The following is a 23009-nucleotide window of genomic DNA, read 5'->3' on the forward strand; positions in this document are numbered from 1 at the left end:
CTGTGCCTATGTGAAAAGGCTTCCCTCAAGTAACAATCCTTCACCTATGTTAACTTTAGTGTGGTTTCGTCGCCAAGTAACTTCTCTTTCTCTTCCTCAGTTTCTTTCTCCTTCTTTTTTCATCTTCAGCCATACGCGGGGCCTTGGAATAGGAAAGCTTGGCCATCTTCATCACAGGCGCCGTGCTGCTACCAAAAGAGCCGCGCGAAGTTCAAATTGATGCTGATACAATAATGGTTTTCTGTGTGTGTTCCAGGCATCATCAGACTCTCGTAGAAGAATCTGGAGCACAAAAGAAACACTTATTAAACAACATCAATTTGAATTTCTCGCGGCTCATTTGGTCATGTGAAAAGGCTGCTCTTAGATAACAATCCTCCACGTATTTTTTTTTACGTTTTGGCCTATGGCGCCGGTAGGCTTTCTTGGTGGGGCTGATGGTCGGCCCCAGCCCGTTATGGCGCAGGCAAGTGTTTATAGTGACGCCTTCTTGCTTGGCTCATGCTGACCCCCCTAGAGCTCATCTTTGAGCCTCTCTTTTAAAGTCCAGGTTGATAGGTGGCCTTGAGGGCAGCATGTGGGTAGTCTTAGGTCACTCGGCAATGACTGAAAAATCTTAGCTTGTGGCGGCGGGCGGGAACCCGCGTCCTCCTGGAAGCGACGCCGGCACGCTAACCACTCAGCCACCGCCTCCTCGTATGTTTATTCTTAGTGTCATTTTTTGGTCAGATTAACTCCTCTTTCGCTTCCTCAGATTCTTCGTCTTTCTGTTTCCTCTTTTGTTGTGTGACAAAGCCAGCCTAAGATAGCCTAAGGTCCTTCACGTATGTTTGTCCTTATACTCGTAATGAGATTTCTTCGTCAGTTACCTCCTCTTTCACTTCGCCAGTTTCTTCGTGTATCTTTTTCCTGTTTAGTCATTTGAAAAGGCCGCCCTCAAGTAACAATCCTTCACCTTTGTTTATCCTTAATTTGATTTCTTCGTTAGGTAACTCCTCATCCACTTGCTCTTTCCTCTCTTCCTCCTCCAATTCATTCTTCCCATCCTCCGCCTTCTCCTCCTCATCTTTCTTTCCCCTGCCTGCCATGAGCCGCAGAGATTTTTGTTCCCTTTTATTCATAACTGTTCTCCCGTTCCCTGTTTCCCAAGTGTCCTTCTAAGTCGACTAACGTTTTTCTACCCTAGATTTTGTTCCCTTTTTCCCCTCCTCTTCCCTCCCCAGCTCTTGGCGTTGGTCCAGTGGCGTGATCAAATACCAAAACTAAACTTTCTCCTTTAAAATGTCTCCAAAAATTGCTTGATGTTTCTCCTCCATCTGATTTTTTTAAGACTGTCGTTTCTCCAATCTTTTCATCGTCCTCGTCCTCCTCTTCCTCCTCTTATGCACATCCTCCTTCAAGTTCTCCTTTTCCTATTTCTCCTCTCTTCGTTTTGCTCCTTTTCTTGCACACATCCTCCTCCCAGTGCTCTTTTTCCTTCTCTTCTTGCACACATCCTCCTCCCAGTGCTCTTTTTCCTTCTCTTCTTGCACACATCCTCCTCCCAGTGCTCTTTTTCCTTCTCTTCTTGCACACATCCTCCTCCCAGTGCTCTTTTTCCTTCTCTTCTTGCACACATCCTCCTCCCAGTGCTCTTTTTCCTTCTCTTCTTGCACACATCCTCCTCCCAGTGCTCTTTTCCTTCTCTTCTTGCACATCCTCCTCCCAGTGCTCTTTTTCCTTCTCTTCTTGCACACATCCTCCTCCCAGTGCTCTTTTTCCTTCTCTTCTTGCACACATCCTCCTCCCAGTGCTCTTTTTCCTTCTCTTCTTGCACACATCCTCCTCTGCTCACTTTCCTATTCCTTTTCCTCGTTTTTCTCCTCCTCCTCCTCCTCCTCCTCTTTACACACATCCTTCTCCTAGTTCTTCATTTCCTATTCATCTTTCTTTAGCTCCTTCTCGTCGTCCCCTCTTTATCTTCCTCATCATCATCTTTATCGTCTTCCCGCAACTCACCTCATCACCTCCCATCATCTTCCTCCTCCTCCTCCTCCTCCTCCTCCTCCCCGCCAAACGTCTCCTCCTGCTTCTCATCTTCCTCCCACTTATCCTTTCCATCATTACCTCCTTTCCCCCTCGTTTGCATCTTCCTCTTCTTCCTTCACACACCATTACTTTCCTTTTACTCTTCGTCCTCCAACTCAGTCTAACCAACATCAGCGTCCTCTTCCTTTTCCTACATAAACCAATTGTTCATTTATATGTGAATTGAGGTGTATTTGAACGCCTCCTCTTCGTCCATCATGCTACGTACCTCAATTGGTATTCTTTTACATGTGTCTTTCAGGTAGGGTCTAACACCTCCTTCTTCTCCTCCTTCAGGTTACGCGCCCTCCTCCGACACCTACAGGAGGGCGAAGTGGCGGTCGGGGTGCTGCAGAAGAACCTACAATTCGCCGCTGATGTTCTCGACACTCTCTACGTTGAGGAAACTAAGTGCGTAAACCTTCGACTTCCTAACCTTCGACTTCCTAACATTCTTCCCTGCCTCTTTCGCCTCACTTCTTGTCACCCTCGTCCTCTTTGCTCTCCTACTCCTCCACCTCCTCCTCTTCCTCCTCCTCCTCATTGCGTATTCCATAATCTCTGTCTTCTCTCCGCTTTCCTGTTCCCCCTTTTGTTTTCCAGCGAGAATTTGACTCCACTGAAAATAAGTAAGAGATTGTTTTGCCCATAAGGCTGGGCAAGTGGAATTCTGTTATCTGGTTCCTCCTCCTCCTCCTCCTCCTCCTCCTCCTCCTCCTCAAGATGATGGTCCACCTGTCTACTCACCTGGATGCGGGAGTGGTCTGTATTTAATATGTTGAAGATTATATAAGGTATACCTCCATTTTCCTTTTTCTCCCTTTTTCCATTTTCTTTCTTTCGCTCTTCCATTTTCTTTCTCTCCCTCCTCTATTTTTTTTCTTTTTCTCTTTGCTTCACCTTCTATTCCTTTCCACTCTTTGTCTCGTCTTTACTCTTTCCTCCTCTTACATCTCCTGTTCTCCTTTCTTTCCTATTGTTTTCTCCTCCTTTGAATATTCTTCCATCCTTCCTTCCTTCCTTCCTTCTTCACATTCCTCCTCCTCGTCCTCCTCCTCCTCCTCTCCTTCATGCCTCTTTACCTCTCCCTACTTTGTATTCAATGTTTTCGTCCTTTCGATAACCCCCCTCCCCGTCTCTCTCTCTCTCTCTCTCTCTCTCTCTCTCTCCCCCCCCCCCCACCTGTGTTTGTATTCATGTGAGTGTTGTCTTTAACTTCACTTATCCCTCCTTTCCCCCCTCTCTCCTTCCCTCTATATCTCCTCCCCTTCTCTCCCTCCTCCTCCCTCCCTCTCTCTCTCTCCCTAATTAACCCTCCGTTGTGTTCAGTGTTTTGTACGTGCGTGTGTTTGTGTTTGTGTGTTTGTTCGTCTAATGTGTCTCGTTGTTTTCTTTTTTTGTGATTTTTTTTCTTTTTTCTTCTTTTCTTTCCTCTCATTGTAGGTTACGTGACTTTTTATCTCTTCTCTTCGATCTTTCTTTTTGTCGTCATCCTGGACTTGTTTTCTTTCTCTTTTTCTCGTTTGTTTGTCTCGTTTGTCAAGTTTGTCTCATTGTGTTTTGTCCTTTTTCTGATCATTTCTTTTCTTCCTGTTTCTGTTTCCATTGTATTGCCTTTCCTTCCTCATTTTCTTTATCATATTCCTATCCTTATGTTCTTTTCCTGTTCATCATTATTTCATACTTACAGTACACTGAACTAACGCTTCCCAGACACACAGTTACACCTTTGATGCGGAAAATATAAATAGAAAAAAAAAATAGTAGTAGTTGGCGCCGATTTAGATTTTCATATTATCTCTCTTATCTTGAAGGGGCGGTAATGTGTGTGTGTGTGTGTGTGTGTGTGTGTGTGTGTGTGTGTTTACGTAATGTACTTAAGATAAAATGATAATATTGATACAAATGATATTAATGATAATGATATTACCAAGCAAAAAGGACAAAAAATACAGAGAGAGAGAGAGAGAGAGAGAGAGAGAGAGAGAGAGAGAGAGAGAGAGAGAGAGAGAGAGAGAGAGAGACCGACCTACACGCGGAGATGCAGCTGTAGGGTTTGCTTGTCGGAGCGGCTAATAATGAACCTCGCAATTACTCGCCAAACAAAGGCTTCGTTTTATTCCGATGCCAGACGAACTCGGTATCGCTGCTCTGCGTATATTTTCATACGGATTCTCGCTTCGGTAAAAATGTTTCCTGCGTCTGTATGTTTTCCTTCTACTTACACTAATTCTCGCGTCGGTAAATATATCATCCCATTTTTGCTACGTACTGTGATTATTGTGTTGTTGGGAATACATTTAAGTTTGAAGGGTATTTTGTGATGCGCTGACACTGTTTCAAAGGCAAGACATTTTGTTCCCTGAAAATTAAGAAAACTATTAGCATTTAGATACTCATTCATGCATTTTCATATTCAGAAAAGGAAAACAAAACTCAAAATTACCCTGAAAATTAAACCTAGTGTGAAAAAGGAAAATTCCAGCTGAATACTTGTCATTCTGAATAGGGAAATAGGGGGTTGAAATAAAGGCTTGGTTATTTCCGCCACGAGTTATAAAAGTCCATGAGCTCGCAAATGGTTTCAGTAAAAAATGATAATAATAATGATAGTAATAATAGTAATAATAATAATAATAATAATAATAATAATAATAATAATAATAATAATAATAATAATAATAATAATAATAATAATCTCCTTCACCCAAGTTGTCGATAATGTTCCTATAGTAATAATAATAATAATAATAATAATAATAATAATAATAATAATAATAATAAAAACAATAGTACTGACAAAAAGCAATAATAATAATGATAGCCAGTGAAACAGACGATGACGACCCCAAAGCATATATCTTTTCCTCCTCTCGGTCCGAAGAGCCAAGGAAAGCTGTAAAAAATGGATGGTTTGACCTTTTGTGGCACGGAGCCAAGGTCATGAGCCCCCCTGCCCTCCCCTGCCCTCTCTCCACACTCCCTCCCCTGTCAGCCACACATTTCCCCTCACCCTGCCACCCTGACCTTCCTTCCCCTTCTCTCTCTTTCACCCAGAATCACATAGCGTTTAAAAAGAATAAAACATATACCGAACATAAATACTTTGCTTGTGACGCCAAAGAAAATAAATCAACGTCATACATAAATCCACACATAGTTAATAATACTCCTTTCAAATTAACCTGGCAATTAAGCCCCTCCCCCTTACCCATTACGTGCATCTCATTGGCCAGTCGACAAGCAAGCCACGCCCCCATGCTATTTAAAACTACACGTGATTGGTGGATACTTGTGAAGATTAAAGCGCATTGGTAGCTTATTGGTTGCTATGGGCGGGGCTAATGTGCCATGTTAGCGCAATCAGAGTAGAGTTAGGTAGATTGCTGGCCATGTTTGTAGATACGGTAGCGCCAAATGCAAATATCAAAGGAAGAAAACACGTAACAATACAAGAAACTACATATATACATGCATACATACATACATATATACATACATACGTTCATATAAAGTCATGCATATATACAAGCAGACAAACAGATAAACGAGCTCCCTATTCTTGTTTCTCTATTTATTTTCTATTTACTTGCGTTTTCTAAGCTGTAATTTTTGTCGTCCATTCTTGCTTTGTGCGTTCCTTCCTTCCCTCATGTCCTCCTCTTCATGCCATTTCCTCCTTCCTTTGCTTTCCTCCTTGCCTTCCTATTTCCTTCCTGTAAGACGCGGGGATATGTCTTTTCATTCTCCTCCTCTTCCTCTAATCCTCCTTTTCCTCCTCCTCCTCCTCATCCTCATCTTCATCTTCATCCTTCCTTCCTTTGCCCCAAACTTTGGCTTCCTGGCGAAATACTGAGTCTCTCTCTCTCTCGGTCGGTCGGTCGGTCGGTCGGTCGGTTTCTCTCTCTCTCTCTCTCTCTCTCTCGTGTGGGACAGAGACGTAGTAGAGTTATCGTCAGAGCGTTGGTAAGTTTTATATGGTCTCCTTTTTGGGTCCTATTCCCCCTTAAGTCTCTGTTTTGCATGTGGACGGTAAAATTGGACTCTATACATATATAAAAGTATTTAATATAAAATTGATGCACTTTTACCCACCTTTTTATCGTACCTTTTCTATCCCTAGCTACGAATTTTTCCCTATGAGACAATACCCAATGTTTTCTTTTCTCACATCTTTATATTTTGCATCATTTTTAACTGTTTTGTTGGTGGGTGTTTTGATGGTTACTGTATCCTTTTTACTGTTATAATTGTCTATCTTTTATCTTCCTGACCTTGACTTGCAAAAGGAAGCATTTAAATATTTTGGTTCTTGTATTAAGGACATGACTGTTTGTTTGTTTGCCTTTCTTTCCCTGTTTTGTGGTGTTGTTCAGCATCTTTAATTCATTGGTATTTTAAATTTAGTAGTTAATTTGTGCTGAGACTGGAGGGCATCAGTAAATACCTTGATTAATTACTTCTTGTTTAGTGTTATGTTAACTTTTTGTGCATTCCATTGGCTGTTTGATTTGTACCTTGTTTTCTTTTTCATATATATTGCTTTTGTCTCTATCTGAGGTTATTATCCTCTCTCTCTCTCTCTCTCTCTCTCTCTCTCTCTCCCCACCTTGTAATAAGCACCAGCTAAGTAGAAGTATTTAGCAATATGTAAATTATGGCCTTGCAAGCTTTTTGGATACCATGTTATTCCAAAGGAGTACTCTCTCTCTCTCTCTCTCTCTCTCTCTCTCTCTCTCTCTCTCTCTCTCTCTCTCTCTCTCTCTCCGTATGCTTTTCCAATTTCTCACTCCAGTTTTGCATCTGTAACCGTCTTTTTTTCTTGCTTTCTCACCTGATCTTGATTATAACACCTGCTAATTATGATCTCACCTGCTCATGATTAGCGCCTCCACCTGGTCTTGAAAGTTTCACACCTCTGAATGATCTCACACCTGTTTTCAGTATTCTCACCTGTACTTAATTAACTTTTACTCTCATCGGCTCCTGAATGATCTTGATACTTTTATACCTGATCTGATATTCTTACCTGATCTTACCTAATTAGCTCTCACTCTCCCCTGCTCCTGACTATCTCTCCCTTACTGCTCGAGCCTCGCCTCCTGCTGCCTGTCACTGCCTCTCTTCAGCAGGTCTGAGGCGACGAAGGATCGGGCTATTACCATCAGTCTGGGACCCCCAACCAAGAAGGGGCGTCGTCCCCCACTCTCCGCCGTCGCACTTGCCTCCAGGTTAAAAAAAGCACACATATAGACTCTAACAATACCAAAAGTACCCCAGCCCATCCTCCCTCTAGTCCAGACAGTCCACCCCTCCCCCAGTCTCCTATTCCTGCCCCTTCCCCACTCACACTCACACAATGCCCCCATGAGGAAGAAAAATAGACTAGTCTCCCCCTTTGAGTCCCACCAAGGGTTAGTGACGCCGTTTTCTTTGGCAAGTTGAGAGACAGCTCGTGTATGTGTGGTGGGTGCCCCCTTTTCGCTCCCAAAGATTTTTCTCCTAGGTATTGATTGGATTTTTTATTTCTTTGTTTGTTTGTTTTCTCTCTCCTCCGGTTCCCTCCCCTCCACGTTAAAGGGAATCCAGTACTTTGTTTTAGAGTTAGATTTATTTCCCGTTCCGTAATTCTTATTGTTGTTTTTTGTAGTCTAGACAGCTAAGAACAAGCGGTGTATAAGTTGATGTTTACGTATAGATTAAGACTATTCCCATTTTTTCAATAGAAGAAAGAATAATAAGTTAATTTTATCCCTTTCCTTTCCTCATCCCCCAATATTAAGAAAGCTGTGGAGATCTGACTTAAAATTTTACAGCAGCTTCCCCTTCATATAGTGAGGTGTCGTAGCTATATTTCCACTTTATTGTTTTAGTTTTCATCCTCTGTAGAAAAAACAAACAGCGTCGTTCTTCATCCCATCTCTAAATTGTAGTATGATAATAGTTTCACATTTTCTCTATTGTTTTTTTTCTGTTTTTTTTTTTTTTTTTTCAGTCTAAGAGAGCATAGTGAAGGGTTTTCTTTCCCTTGTTCATTTAAAGGAGTAATGTTTTGTTTGTCCTCTCCTAAAATTACTTCAAGGATAGTATAGTTTCATTTTATCGATCAAGGTATGAGTTTTCACTTCTTAATCCTACGTAAAAAAAAAATAATTTACGCCAAAATTTCAGTAAAGAAAGCTTCGTTCATTTTTCCTTCGATAAATAAAATCTGTTGCTCCTAAAATGATAATAAAAGCGATAACAAGAGAATGAATAACACTAAAAGTAATGATAACGATAACTGCCGCAATAAATAGGTTTCTAAGGATAATAATGCAATAACATCGTGTAATAAGGAAGAAAGAGCTAATTAAGTGCACTCTAACAGCAGGTAATTAGTCTCAATCAGCCGTAATGAGCGCGTCGGGACAGTCATCACTATACACCTGATTGCCCTACCTGTACGTCATTAGCGGCGATCATTAGAGAGAGAGAGAGAGAGAGAGAGAGAGAGAGAGAGAGAGAGAGAGAGAGAGAGAGAGAGAGAGAGAGAGAGAGAGAGAGAAGTGTACATATGTGTGTGTGTGTGTGTGTGTGTGTGTGTGTGTGTGTGTGTGTGTGTGTGCGCGCCACCGTGGCAGGGCAGGAGGGAAGCAATTGACGTGTTTACTAATCCTACTTATTAACCTTGTCGATCCCAAGCTAATTCGAGTCTCATCAACTGACTAATTACACCTGTCTCATCTGCGCCCCTCACCTGTGCGTCCTCGTCGTCCTCCTCCTCCTTCTCCTCCTCTCACTTCACCTCTCGCTCCCACTTTTCACCGTCAGCCACCTTCTTTTCCAGCACCATATTATTCCAGTGATATATTAGGTTATTTAACACCAATTTAGTTCAGCAAAAAGAGTTAAGAAGGTCACAGTGTTAAGGTTGGTACATGGAGGTCCCTCGTTACGTGTTCATAGCTCATATAGATCTTTAATAGGAAATCAAAAGTAGAGTCTGGTAACATTTATTTCACCTTTGGGTTCAGAAGCAGGTTTAATTATAAGCCGGGTTGAAGGTCATGTTTCTCCTTTGAAGTGTTTGCATGCCATGTTATATTCGTGTTGGATGCTATATAGTTACTCGTGTCAAAGCTGGTCATAAGTGTCTTCATGTTAAAAGTTTCATTAAAGACATCTGAATTATTACTCATTTTAGGCAGTTATATGTCAGTTCGTTTTTAAATGTCTATAGGTTGTGTTAGAGTGATTTATGGCCGCGGCAATAGTCACTCACGCCCAGTCTCTACCTCGTGTGTGTGTGTGTGTGTGTGTGTACGTGTCTCCGGGTCGTGTCAGGGGCGGCAGGAGTTGCATTAAAGAAGCAAGGTCATGTCAGTGGTTAGCGATGCGCGTTGGGTTGGCCTCGTCAGTCCGCATCGATTGAGGACTTTTGAAGAGAGAGATGTCAGGGTACCGCGACTTGATTGGAGACGTGGCAGTAGTAGTAGTAGTAGTAGTAGTAGTAGTAGTAGTAGTAGTAGTAGTAGTAGTAGTAGCTGTAGTAGTGGTTGTTGTAGTAAAAGTAGTTGTAGTAGCATCAGTAGCAGAAATAGTATACATTCGAATCATTACATTTTCACTCTAAAGTCAAGCAATATATTCACGATAGCTTTAGTTTCTTCGGGTATATAAAGAGTTAAAAAAAATAACATTCACAACACGGTAAAGTCACAACACATTCAGGCCAATATCAACGTGTAAAGAAAGGAGGGAAAGAACCGTCACCACCTCTGCAGTCACCTCACACCCACCCCCTGCCTCGTGGTGTTCCTCCTTGTCACATTCCTCTCAGTGCCCCCTCCATCAAGTTAGCTCGGTAAGGCTGCGGCGAGGCGGGCAGGGACAGGAGACTAAAGCACAAGCCGTAGATGTGAATAGAGTGGGCGCTGAGTGTGTGTGTGTGTGTGTGTGTGTGTGTGTGTGTGTGTGTGTGTTCGGGTGAGGGTGAAGTAGACTGGTGATCAAAGGTAAGCTTGATATTTGCTCTCCTGGTTTTCCTCGTGATTAGATTGTGAAGTATTTGAAGCGGGTAGATTGACGCTAATAGGATGACGAGACTCTAAGAAGGTGAAGGAAGGTGAATTAGATTTTTTTTTTTTTACAACAAAGGAGACAGCTCAAGGGCACAAAAAAAAACAATAATAAAAAAAAACGATACTCGCTGCCCCCCAAAAAAATCAAAAGAGGTGGCCGAAAGAAAAGTCAATTTCGGGAGGTGTCCTGATACCCTCCTTTTGAAAGAGTTCAAGTCGTAGGCAGGAGGAAATACAGATGAAGGAAGATTGTTCCAGAGTTTACCAGCGTGAGGGATGAAAGAGTGAAGATGCTGGTTAACTCTTGCATAAGGGGTTTGGACAGTATAGGGATGAGCATGAGTAGAAAGTCGTGTGCAGCGGGGCCGCGGGAAGGGGGGAGGCATGCAGTTAGCAAGTTCAGAAGAGCAGTCAGCGTGGAAATATCGATAGAAGATAGAAAGAGAGGCAACATCGCAGCGGAATTTGAGAGGTAGACGACTATCAGTAGTCGGAGAATAGATTTGGCACGATTCCGGGCTGAAATGTAAAGATCAAAGTTAGCGGGAGTTCGAAGGCTCTGGAACCTTTTGTGAGCTGCCTCTCTATCTTTAATAGCACGAGAACAAGCATGATTAAACCAAGGCTTTTTAGCATGAGGAGTAGAGAAAGTACGTGGAATGTATGCCTCCATTCCAGAGACATTCCAGAGACAGAGGATGAAAGCCAAAGCTGGTGGTGAACATTGAAATCTCCCAAGATGGAGACTTCAGCAAAGGGAGAGTGAGTCAAGATGTGCTCCACTTTAGAGTTCAAATAGTCAAAGAGTTTTACATAGTTAGTAGAGTTAGGCGATAGATAAACAGCACAGATGTATATAGTAATAGAATGACAATGAAGTCTTAGCCAGATGGTGGAAAATTCAGAAGAGTCAAGGTCGTGGGCACGAGAGCAAGTGATGTCGTTGCGCACGTAGGCGCAACATCCAGCTTTAGATTGAAATTTAGGATAGAGATAGTAGGAGGGAACAGAGTAGAGGTTGCTGTCAGTAGCCTCAGAAACCTGTGTTTCGGTGAGGAAGAGAAGGTGAGGTTTAGAGGAGGAGAGATGTTGTTCCACAGAATGAAAATTAGAACGAAGACCGCGAATGTTGCAGAGATTGATAAGGAGGAGGTTCGAGGAGTTATCAGGATACCTCTCATGTCGGCAGCCAGAAGGGGAGTCCTCCCTGGGGGAATTTATGGTCCCCCCCCAGGCGGGGACTCCGAGGCGGTGTTTTCGTTAGCCATTTTGAATTTGGAATTTTGGGAAAAGGTGTGTGTGTTGTGTGAATGTAGTGTGGTGTAGAAAGAGAGAGGAACTGTCTTTTGAGAGCATGCTGAACTGCTCTCTGGTATTGATGAAACAAAAAGGAACCGGTTAGTGAGGACATGGGAAGGGTCTTTGAAGGGCTTCAGCACCCTCCTCGCTTCCCATATATCCTCACCGGGAGTAGCTCACGCCCATTCGGTAGGTGTCTTCCTACCTACTCCACAGGTATATCCTCACCGGGAGTAGCTCAAGTTGTGGGAAGGTAAAGGTGAGAGAGGAGGCGAGCATCATGGATCAGGGAAGATGCAAATGAGGATAAAGAATAAGTAGACTTCTGCAGATCACTCCATGCGTAGAATTGATAGCAGAGGGACAAGGAAAGTAAACGAATGCCAACCAAGGGACTACAGAAATCAGGGTAGACGAAGAACCAGTTAGATACATTAAATTAAGACCCATGCCAGCGCAAGAGAGAGTACAATAACATCAGTCAGAGAGTAATGAAAAGCGATGGGAGAGACATACATCCCGTAGTGAACTAATAATGGCCAATAATGATGATAGAATGAGAGGTGAGTAGGCTTTGCTGGAATCAAATTAAAAGAATGGGTAGGTTATTAAAGCGTAGTCCTTAATGAGATCGGAAAAAAGTGGACGGATTGGTTACGTGATTGTAGGTAGTTAAGAGTTGTTTGTGATGATTATCTGAGGGTAAAAGTTGTTGTAGACGTCATAGGGAACATTACGGAGTTTGAAATAATGAGGTCACTGTTTAGTCTTTAATGAGATCGGAGAAACACATATGGATTGGTTACGTGATTGTTGATAAATAAAGAGTTGTTTGTGAGATTCACTTGAGGTTGAAAAATGTTGAAGATACCATAAGATCATTAGAGGGGTTGAAATAATGAGGTTAAGGTTTAGTCATTAATGAGATCGCAAATATGATAGACGGATAGGTTACGTGATTTTAATGAGGGAAGAGTTATTTGTACGGATCATTTGGAGGTGAAAGTCATTGAAGTGGTTATTGATGGGGTAGAAATAATTAAGTTAGTGTTTAGTAATTAATGAGATCGGAAAAAATAGACAGATAGGTTACGTGATTTTAATTAGGGAAGAGTTGTTTGTAGGGTTCATTTGGAGGCGAAAGTCATTGAAGTGGTTATTGATGGGGTTGAAATAATTACGTTAGTGTTTAGTTATTAATGAGATCGGAAGAGATAGAAGAATTGAATGGTAACGTGATTTTAGACAGGTAAGCGTTTGTGAGGTTTATCTGGAAGTAAAAATTATTGCAGTGGTTATTGAATGAGATTAGTGTTTAGGCAGGTAGTTATATTTGCTTTAAGGATTCACAGATAAAGTCAACGGACTGCCTCTTGTGTCTGTCTACGAGCGTTCTTTCCTTCTGGTTTTCATCCTTTTCTTCTATTCCTTTGTCCTCTCTCTCCCTTTTAAAGAAGAAATATCCGACTCCCCTTTCTCGGATTTGTTTAATTGTCCTGAAGTGGAATATACTCAAGAGATTCCGTTTTTGTCTTTGTTTTTATATCTCATTCTACTTCCTTGCTCCTCCACCTCATCCTTTTTCTTTTTATGTCTGTTCTCTCTCTCTCTCTCTCCCTCCCTAATGATGATGATGATTATGTTGGTGCTGATGTTCTCAGATAAGCTAAAATGCTATGTTAATTTGTATAGTTTTGTCCAAGCGCACCTCTCTGCACCCAAGGCTCTCCCTCTCACTCTCACTCGTTCTCACCTGCCTCTCTCGATTTCACCTGACGCATGTTGCAAAAAAAAAAAAAAAGAAGAAAACCTTAAAAATCTCTTAAATAGTTCAATGTTTTTTGGATAACCACTCACTCACCCCCTTCTCGTAGACGGCTTAAAAAGACATGTTTTATATATACTCTAATCCTCTAAATAAATACTTGTATTGATGTTCATCTAAACCGGTGGGTTGGTTGGTAAGTATTCATAGAAGGTATTGTTGTTTTTGTATATACCATTTTGTCTTTTTTGTATTCTTTCTGATGTGTGTGTGTGTGTGTGTGTGTGTTTGTGGAGATTTTGGTGTTGTTATATTTCTGTGTGTGTGTGTGTGTGTGTGTGTGTGTTTCTTTGTTCTAGTTTTATGGAGATTAATGTCTTGAACTGCGTTATTTATGTACTTAAATTATATGTGTGTGTGTGTGTGTGTGTGTGTGTGTGTGTGTGTGTGTGTGTGTGTGTGTGTAAATTTAATATATTACACTATCCATATTCTCTCTCTCTCTCTCTCTCTCTCTCTCTCTCTCTCTCTCTCTCTCTCTCAAACACGTACAGATAATAATGATAATAAAGTTTTCTCATACCCACAGCAGGACGGGGACTGCAGTTCTCACCCCAGTTTTGTTTTGTCTTTCAGGTGCCGCATCTTAGAAACTAATCCTAAACTGTGATTGGTGACATGAGTATATATATTTTCTATGAGCGTGTAATAAGAAAAAGAAACATACACATAATTACCCATTTTTAACATGTCATGGGAAGCCAATCTCGTTTTTGTGTGGTGTTGCGTTTTCTATAGCTAGTATCTTTTCTGCCATAACTGGGGCGACTAAAGTAAATGTAATGTTTTTTGGTGTTGTGGCTACGTGTTTTGCAGGCGTAAAGGGGAGTGTTTCTTTTTCCAGACAAGTAGGGAGAGGATATTTATAGCTGTGTGTGTGCGTATGTCGTCATTTTTTTTCTATTCCCTTATTCCCTTTAAAGTACAGTAGCTTTTGTTATTTTTAGTGAATCTTGAGCCTCGGCGCAGAGAAAAAAAGGTTGCTGTTTTGAAGTATTATGTGCATATAAATACTCTGTTATTAATAATGGATAATAGTATTTGACCTACGCAGAGGGCAAGAGATGACTGTGTTTATAGGTGTTTGCTGTTCTTATCATTCCTTTTTTTCTTTAAGTCCGATGGTTTTACGTTTTTTTGTTAAATCATAATCTTTGGCGCAGAGAGAATCAAGAGCCGCAGAGTGACGTCACGGCGCAGTGGCAGAGAGAGGCAGAGACTAAGCTAGAGACAGAAGATACAAGGTCAGGTTAATCCCCTTACATCGTAGCCCCGCACGCGCCCATGAGACACACCCCCCTCCCCTCACCCCTGTCAGCCTGCCTCGCCCCGCGCCCCAGCCCCCCTAGCCGCCCTCCACTACACAACACTCCCCTCCACCTCAGTACTGTTCCACTCACTCCGTATCGTTACTCCACTACTGTTACTCCCTCCACACCGTAATAGTCGTTGTTTGTGGCGAGTTTTGAAGACATAGCGCACGAGTTGGCAACGTTGCACACACACACACACACACACGTACACATATCGCCCCCCCCCCCCTCTCCTAACGCACACACGTTTCGGCCATTAGTATACTGAGTAACTAGAATTTTGCACTTTATGTTATCGTGAAGTATTTTGCAAGACCCTGTATGTGAAACGTGGAGTTGACAGCAATAGTAGTGATAGTGGTAGTTGTCATAGTAATAGTAGTAGTAGTCTTAGAAGTAGTAGTAGCTCCAGCTGCAAAAGCAGTAGTATAGCAGAAGTAGTAGTAGTAGTAGTAATAGTTGTTGTTGTAGTAGTAATAGTAGTAGTAGTTGTTGTAGTAGTAGTAGTAGTAGTAGTAGTAGTAGTAGTAGTAGTAGTAGTAGTAGTAGTAGTAGTAGTAGTAGTAGTAGCAGCAAGGAGGTTCAAAGTAGTCCACTAACCGATATCTTTCAGAAGTCATTAAATTCTGGTTTTGTGCCTACCCTGTGGAAAGTGACAAATGTGACGCCGATTTTCAAAAAGGGGGCAGATCAGCCACTTCCATTTGTCGTCTAATTAGCTTAACATCAGCAATAAGAAAGATGCTGAGTGGGCAATATACAGGAGCATTCGGGATCTTCTAGAGAGGCAGCCTGGGTGTCCTAAATAAGTAATTGCGGCGGTAGACGCAGACGTTACCCAGCCCAATTACGCACTGTAGTCTGTTACTTGAACTCAATGCTTTGACAGTCACCGAGTGGCTACGTGTGGCGCTGCCTGTATAGCCAATATTGCGCCCCACTGATTGCTGTTTATCATTCATTTTGAAAAATTTGATGCAGGAATTAGCAGTGGTGTTAGTAAATTTTGCGGATGATATAAAGATCGGCAGAGTAATTAAAATGAATCAGAACGCTAGTTCTCTGCAGGAAGAACTTTTCAGATTATAGGATTGGGCGGGGATGTGGCAGACGGACTTCAGTGTTGGGAAGATTTTTTTTTTTTTTTTTTTTTTTTTTACGTTTTCGCCTATGACGCCGGTAGGCTTAATTGCTTGGAGGGGCCTGATGGTATGGCCCAGCCCGTTGTGGCGCAAGCAAATGTTTATAGTGGCGCCATCTTGCATTGGCTCATGCTGCCCCCCGGAGCTCACTTTGATCCTAGAATCTAGAGTCCGGGTTGAGAGGTGATCATCTGCACAGCATGTGGGTAGTCTTGGGCCACTCGGCGGTGACTGAAAAGTCCCAGCTTGTGGCACCGGTCGAGGCGCAAACCCGCGTCGTCCTGGACGCGGCGCCGCGCGCAAGAATTAGTTTACCAAAGAGTGGTGAATGAGAGGAACAGGCTTGGCAGTCATGTTGTGAGTGCCAATACGATACACACCTACAAGAAAAGGATCAAGAAAATCAAGAAGATCAAGAAAATGGATAGTGAGGTTAGGTGGGGTTAGGTTTACTGGAGTTGCCCTGCCTAGGCCTACCGGTCTCCTGCAGATTCATGTTCTTATATTCTCATGTTGTTATAGCTTGTAACATGAAGTAGTAGTAGTAGTAGTAGTAGTAGTAGTAGTAGTAGTAGCAGCAGCAGCAGCAGTAATACCAAATTGAAAACCATAATTGATATTTCAAAGGATAAAAACAACTTCAGATTTCAGAGCTGGGAATAAAAAAGTAACAAGAAGGAAGTAGCTCTGCAATGTCACTGAGATCTTCGGTGCCTGAGAAGAAAGATTAAAGATAAAAATATGGAACAAAAAGACTGAGATTAGTACTGAGAGAGAGAGAGAGAGAGAGAGAGAGAGAGAGAGAGAGAGAGAGAGAGAGAGAGAGAGAGAGAGAGAGAGAGAGAGAGAGAGAGAGAGAGAGAGAGAGAGATTTACATAGAAAATCAGACCACACAGACCCCATGGTCCAGACTAGGTGGTCTGTCCTTAAACCTAAGTGAATCTACACTAATCAGGTGGCTCCAAAACGTTGCTTTTCTACTCTAGTTAATATTAAGTTCAAGAAAGTGACGGTCGAGCTTGTTTTTAAAGGAGTCAATCATGTTACACTGGACCACTGACGGTGGGAGCTTATTCCATTCTCGCACTTCAACGTTGGTGAAGAAAAATTTGGTGCAGTCTGAATTTACTTGTCCACATTTGAGTTTTATGCCATTGTTCCTCGTTCGCAAAGTGCCATCGATCACAAACAATTTTGTTCTGTCTACATTCGTGAAACCATTAAGTATTTTAAAACATTCGATCAGTTTTCCTCGGAGGCGACGTTTCTCAAGAGAGAACATTTTAAGGGTGGAAAGCCTTTCTTCGTAGGATTTGTTGCGCAAGGCAGGGATCGTTTTTGTTGCCCGACGCTGAACAGCTTCTAATTTAGCAATGCCCTTTGCATGGTGGGGAGACCAGAACTGTACCGCATATTCCAAGTGGGGTCTGACTAAACTATTGTAGAGCGGAAGTATTATATCTTTATTCTTGAATAAAAAGTTTCTTTTAATGAAGCCAACATTCTGTTCGCTTTATTTGCTGCATCGATGCATTGATGAGAGAGAGAGAGAGAGAGAGAGAGAGAGAGAGAGAGAGAGAGACGTGCCACTGTTGCAAATGGAGGAATTACACTGTGACGTCCTCTTCATGTGGGTCAGATGGGGACGATCGCCACAAGCTCCTCCTCCTCATTCACCACCACCTCCTCCTCCTCCTCCTCCTCCATATGACGGTCGTGGCGCCCTTCATCCCTAAGGCGCCAGACACTCCACCATCCACTCCGCGCCTCTCCTCCTCTTGTAATTTGAGTGATTTCTGAACACCCGCAAGGAAACGAGGGGAAGAAAAGGCGAAGAGCGTCACTGTGGAGAGTTTCGTGTCTTTGGAGCCGTGCGTGAGATCAAAGCACCGAGGAAGGAGTGTTTTTTTTGTGTGTGTGTTACTCTTAATCTTTCGCGTGGGGGTGATTATCCGGGCGTGTGTGCGTGCTTGTAGTCAATCAGTTTTTTTTTCGCTTTTTTTGTGTGTTTTGTTTCGTAATGCGTGGTGACTTCTCTTCCTCTGGTTGTTAGGTAATGTTTCGTGCGTGCAGTTGTACCTCCTGTTCCTCCTCCTCCTCCTTATTCTCCTCCTCCTAATCCTCATCCTCATCGTCCTCTTCCTCGTCCCTGTTCTTGTCAATATCCACTTTCTCCTTCTCCTATTCCACCTCTTCCTTCTCCTCCTACCCCTCCCCGTGCCTCCTTTTTCCTCCTCAACCTCATCCTCATCATTATCCTCATCCCTATCCACCTCTTTCTCATACTCATCTTACTCCATATTCAGTTTCTCCTCATCCTCATCCTTCTCCTTTTCCTCTCCCCACCTCCTCCTTCTTCCTCTCCTCAATCTCACCATTCCTCCTTATCTACTGCACAAGATTGAAACATCCATCTGTCCTATTCATAAGCAGACGAAGGGAAAGTAATAGTTTGGCTCATCATAACGAAGCACCTCCCTGTGAGCGTTCTTTGCTGCCGTTTGCTTGTGCACTGTGCGAAACTTCTCAACCTTCCCGAACGCCCACTGCGACCAACTTTAAAACATGCAGGTGGTTCAAGTCCCTTCCTCGCGCTTTCTGCTGGGACGTGTCGCTGCTACTTTCCAAGCCGAGTTTTCCCGGTGAGACGCGATCTGTGTTGGCGAAGTCACGGAGGAAGAAAGGATGATACTGTAGGTTGCTCGTAGTCTTTTTTGCTGCCTTTGGACTGTCGCTTATCCTGGAAAAGATTACACGGAAAGCAAGGAAAAGATAATCCGAGGTACTGAAGTGAGTTATAACCTGACGGAAAAATATATAAATCAAGTTATTACAAGATCTGCGTGTCCTGGTTACGTTTTGTGCGAAATTTCGTAGTTTGTTACTTATCCTCGTAAAGAATGAGCGGAAAATAAGGAAAGTTAATCCGAGGTACTGAAATGAGTTGTAACCTGCCGATGTAAAAATATATGAAGCAGGTTAATAGAGGATATGCGTGTCCTGGTAACGTTTTATGCGAAATTACTTAGTTTTTTACTTAACCTTTTTTATTTGCCTTCATCGTAATGCAAACAAAACCCGAGGCAAGCTAAAAGAAATGATGTTCCTTCCGAGTTAATGTTTGTTTGCACACATCCACTGGTTGGCCGCTCCAGGGCGTTTGCTGTTTGTGTTAACCTGCGGGTTGTGCACTGGAAAAAAAATACAAAGACATTTTTCCTTACTTTTCCGCATAGGAGTATTGGCGTACGGGCTGTGCTGCTTCAAAATAAATATTAAAACAGTGAATCGTGTGCAGAGAAATCAACTAAGAATCTCTCAAAGGACTTTATATTAATTTTATCTTCGTCTAGTCGATTTTTTTCCGCTATTTAATGCCATGAAAGAGAATTATAAGCAATTATAAATGGGAATATTCATGTGTGTATGTGTGTGCGTGTTTTTTAGTGCACGAGAAACTCTACCCTGAAAGAAGAAGCATCAAGAGAACGAGAAAATGACGCATCAGAAAAGTGGATAAAAATAAACGTGGTCGTGACGGCGGTGACGCTGCAGGGCCGGGAAATGAAGGCAGCGAAACGGTTCTCGATACTGTCGTCGCCTCTCTAGAAACACGATTTTTTCTTCTACTCGTACTTCGTGGACGACCTGCAACTGAAAACCTTGAACAAGACTGAACGTGGTCGTAGAGGCAATAAGTGACGGTGCATGAACGGGAAATGAAGGCAGGAGGAGGACGCTCTATGCTGTTTTCACTTCTTTAGAAACTCGACTTTTTCTTTTACGACTTCGTGGGCGACTTGGAACTGAAAACCTTGAACAAGACTGAACGTGGTCGTGAAGGCAATAAGTGACGGTGCATGAACGGGAAATGAAAGCAGGAGGAGGACTCTCTTTGCTGTTTTCACTTCTTTAGAAACTCGACTTTTTCTTTTACGACTTCGTGGGCGACTTGGAACTGAAAACCCTGAATAAGACTGAACGTGGTCGTGAAGGCAGTGAATCTCGGGGCATGAACGGGAAATGAAGGCAAAAGGAGGACTCTAGAAACACGACTTTTCCTTTACTTCTTCGTCGACGGCCTGCGACCTACGACTGAAAACCCTGAAGAAGACTAACTGTGGTCGTTAAGGCAATGAACGGCGTGGCATAACGGCAAATGAAGGCAGAAGGAGGACATTCTGCACCCTCATCACCTCTCTGGAAATACATCTCTCTTTTCCACGTGGAGGATTTGCAAAACTGAAAACCTTGGAAAATACTAAACGAGGATTCGATGCGCTGTGGCCACCTCTCTAGAAGTGTACACAGCTCTTCCTTTCCTTCCTGGACGACCTACAACTGGAAATCTCGACTCACAAACGAAGGATGGGGGGCACAGACGAAGACTCCCCCGACTCCCCCCCTGCCTCCCCCTCCACCACGCCCAGAAAGAAGTAGGTCTGAGAGTGACGAATCAGCGGCTCTTATTAAACGCCACTCCCCCTCCTCCGCTCGTCACTGGATTGCATAGGCTGGCTTTCGCAACCGAGTGTAGGAATGACGAGTGGAAATATTGTTATGTTTTATTTTTTTATTTCAGTTTAGTTTTATTTATGTGTGTTATCTATCATAGTCTATTTTGCCTTCATTCCTTTATAGTGCTCAGCATTTTTTGTTTTCATTATTATTTAGGTGTTTTGTTATTTTCTTAATGGATTAATTCGCTTTTTTTCTTTGATATTGATTGGGGTTTTTTTCTGGTTTATTGGTACATGTTTTTTGTTACTAATTGTGCTTAACCTTTGTTAGTTCCTGCGTTCATTAATGTTCATTGATTTCAATTTATATGTAGGAGAGAGAGAGAGAGAGAGAGAGAGAGAGAGAGAGAGAGAGAGAGAGAGAAGATATATATATCCACCCGCACAAACATCTCTCATATCACCAGAAAGATTTCCCACATAACAACTCTGCAGAATATTAGCAGGACAAGCCGCAGCCAACCCCTTGCAATCAAAGCGTATTTATGTTTTGCGTCTTGGTCATCATCCCTGGGCACCCTTACGAGCGTCTTAGGGTGTATTTCGAAGTCACCACGTTGTCATCGGGGTTATAAAACAAGAGAGTCTGGTCATCTTCCTCACGGGCGCCATGTTATTACTACAAGAACCGCTCGAAAATTCGAATTGATGCTGATACTTTTTGTTGTTGTTGTTCTCCAGGTGTCGTCAAGATCTCGAAGACGTACCGAGGGCAGAAAAAAACACTACTGTATCAACATCAGTTTGACTTTCACGTGGCTCTTTTGGTAACAAGGCGCCTACGATGATTTTATATTTTTTACAGGAGTCGGTTCAAGGGCATAAATTAGCCAAACTCTCCTTTTCTATGGCTCTGATTGTCATTAGCAGTAGATCTGAGGGTTTAGGAGTAGTTAGGAGCTTAATATTTTCTTATGGAACACCGTAATCGCTGTTAGGAACCACGTATGTCCAGTAGAGCAAGTAAGGAGGGATACCAATCAGATACAGAAGAGTCTCGTATCCCAGTTAAAAAAGTTCGAGTTCAGTATATTCCGAAGGCCTTGGTTAGTTTAAACTGGTATTGTTAGAAGGGAAACACGTATCAGTATCTCGGGTAATGAAGAGTATTTCAGTAATCTACACCTTAAGTCTTTGCTATGTCACTGTCGTTGTATTTGAAGGCCACGGAACGCATGTATAGCAAATTTTTGGGGCCATCAAGTAAGCCGTTATAAAAGGGGAACACTATCAGCATCTCAGGCATTAAAGAGTTTGTTATTGCCGACAAGAGTAATCCACATCTTAAATCATTGCTATATATCATTGTTGTTACATTTGAGGGACACGGAACCCCTGTAGAGCAAATTCTTGGAGCCGACAAGTTAGCAGGGGAAGACGTAGAAGCATCTCCGGTATTGAAGGGTAAATTACTGCCGCCAAGAGTAGGCCACACCTTTGCTATGTATCATTGTCTTTGCATCTGAGGGCCACGAAACCCCTGTAGAGCAAGTTTTTGGAGCCGAAAAGTTAGAAGGGGAAGACGCAGCAGCCTCTCAGGTATTGAAGGGTAATTTACTGCCGCCAAGAGTAAGTAGTCCACACCCTAAACCTTTGCTATATATCATTGTCTTTGCATTTGAGGACCACGAAACGCCTGTAGAGCAAATTTTTGGAGCCAACAAGTAGCAGCATCTCAGGTATTGAAGGGTAATTTACTGCCGCCAAGAGTAAGTAGTCCACACCTTAAACCTTTACTATATATCATTGTCTTTGCATCTGAGGGCCACGAAACGCCTGTAGAGCAAATTTTGGAGACAACAGGGCAGGCGACACGCTGGAGAAGACTACGAGGCGTCGACAGCACACTAACAGGTCCTTGGCGGGAAGGGAGGAAGCGGGAGAGTGAGTGACGGTGGTGTGTGTGTCCCTCCACCACAGGCGCCATGTCGGGGACGAGGAGGACGAGCTGTCGGAGGTGGAGCCTGACGCGGTGCCGCAGGAGGTGAGGGAGTGGCTCGCCTCGACCTTCACGCGGCAACTCAACACCTCGCGCAGGAAGACTGACGAGAAGCCAAGATTCAGGTGGGTAGAGTACTGATCAGTCCCCCTTCTCCTTACGTAACACGCCAGGTAGAGTTAGCACCCCTTAAACTTTACGACACTGTGTTATTTTGATAGTCAGGAACCGTTTTAGTGTTATATGTTTACTCAGCGTCATCTAGACCGACGAAAAGCCGAGATTCAGGTGGATAGAGTACTGATCAGTCCCCCTTCTCCTTACGTAACACGCCAGGTAGAGTTAGCACCCCTTAAACTTTACGACACTGTGTTATTTTGATAGTGAGGAACCGTTTTAGTGTTATATGTTTACTCAGCGTCATCTAGACCGACGAAAAGCCGAGATTCAGGTGAGTAAAGAGTCCTGCTCGCGACCCTTCTTAGGAAACACGCCAGGTAGAGTTAGCACCCCTTAAACTTTACTACACTGTGTTATTTTGATAGTCAGGAACCTTTTTAGTGTTATATGTTTACTCAGCGTCATCTAGACCGACGAAAAGCCGAGTAAAGAGTCTTGTTCGCGACCCTTCTTTGGAAACACGCCAGGGAGAGTTAGCGTCCCTTTAACTTTACTTCATTGTGTAATTTTGATAGTGAGGAGTTATGAGCGACCTTTCTACTGCTATATAGTTACGAGAAGCCAAGATTCAGATGGGTAGAATCCTGATCAGTCACCCTTCTTAAGAAACATGCCAGGGAGAGTTAGCACCCCTTAACTTTATCATGTAATTTTGAAAGT

At 42.8% G+C, this 23009-nt stretch overlaps 1 protein-coding gene across 5 annotated transcripts in view; it reads left to right on the forward strand.

The window, feature by feature from the left end:
- LOC126997061 (dual specificity calcium/calmodulin-dependent 3',5'-cyclic nucleotide phosphodiesterase 1A-like) overlaps positions 1-23009 on the forward strand; it is a 191899-nt gene that overhangs the window by 148696 nt on the left and 20194 nt on the right. For 3 of the 5 annotated variants that reach the window (XM_050858099.1, XM_050858100.1, XM_050858101.1), the window contains exons 5-7: positions 2365-2478; positions 7197-7298; positions 22151-22294. In XM_050858099.1, coding sequence (XP_050714056.1) covers positions 2365-2478; positions 7197-7298; positions 22151-22294 — 360 coding nt within the window. The remainder of the gene's footprint in view (positions 1-2364; positions 2479-7196; positions 7299-22150; positions 22295-23009) is intronic. The other 2 variants (XM_050858102.1, XM_050858103.1) reach the window with 2 other exon arrangements.

Source organism: Eriocheir sinensis, chromosome 11 (genome assembly GCF_024679095.1).
Source record: "Eriocheir sinensis breed Jianghai 21 chromosome 11, ASM2467909v1, whole genome shotgun sequence".
NCBI classification, from domain to species: Eukaryota; Metazoa; Arthropoda; class Malacostraca; order Decapoda; family Varunidae; genus Eriocheir; species Eriocheir sinensis.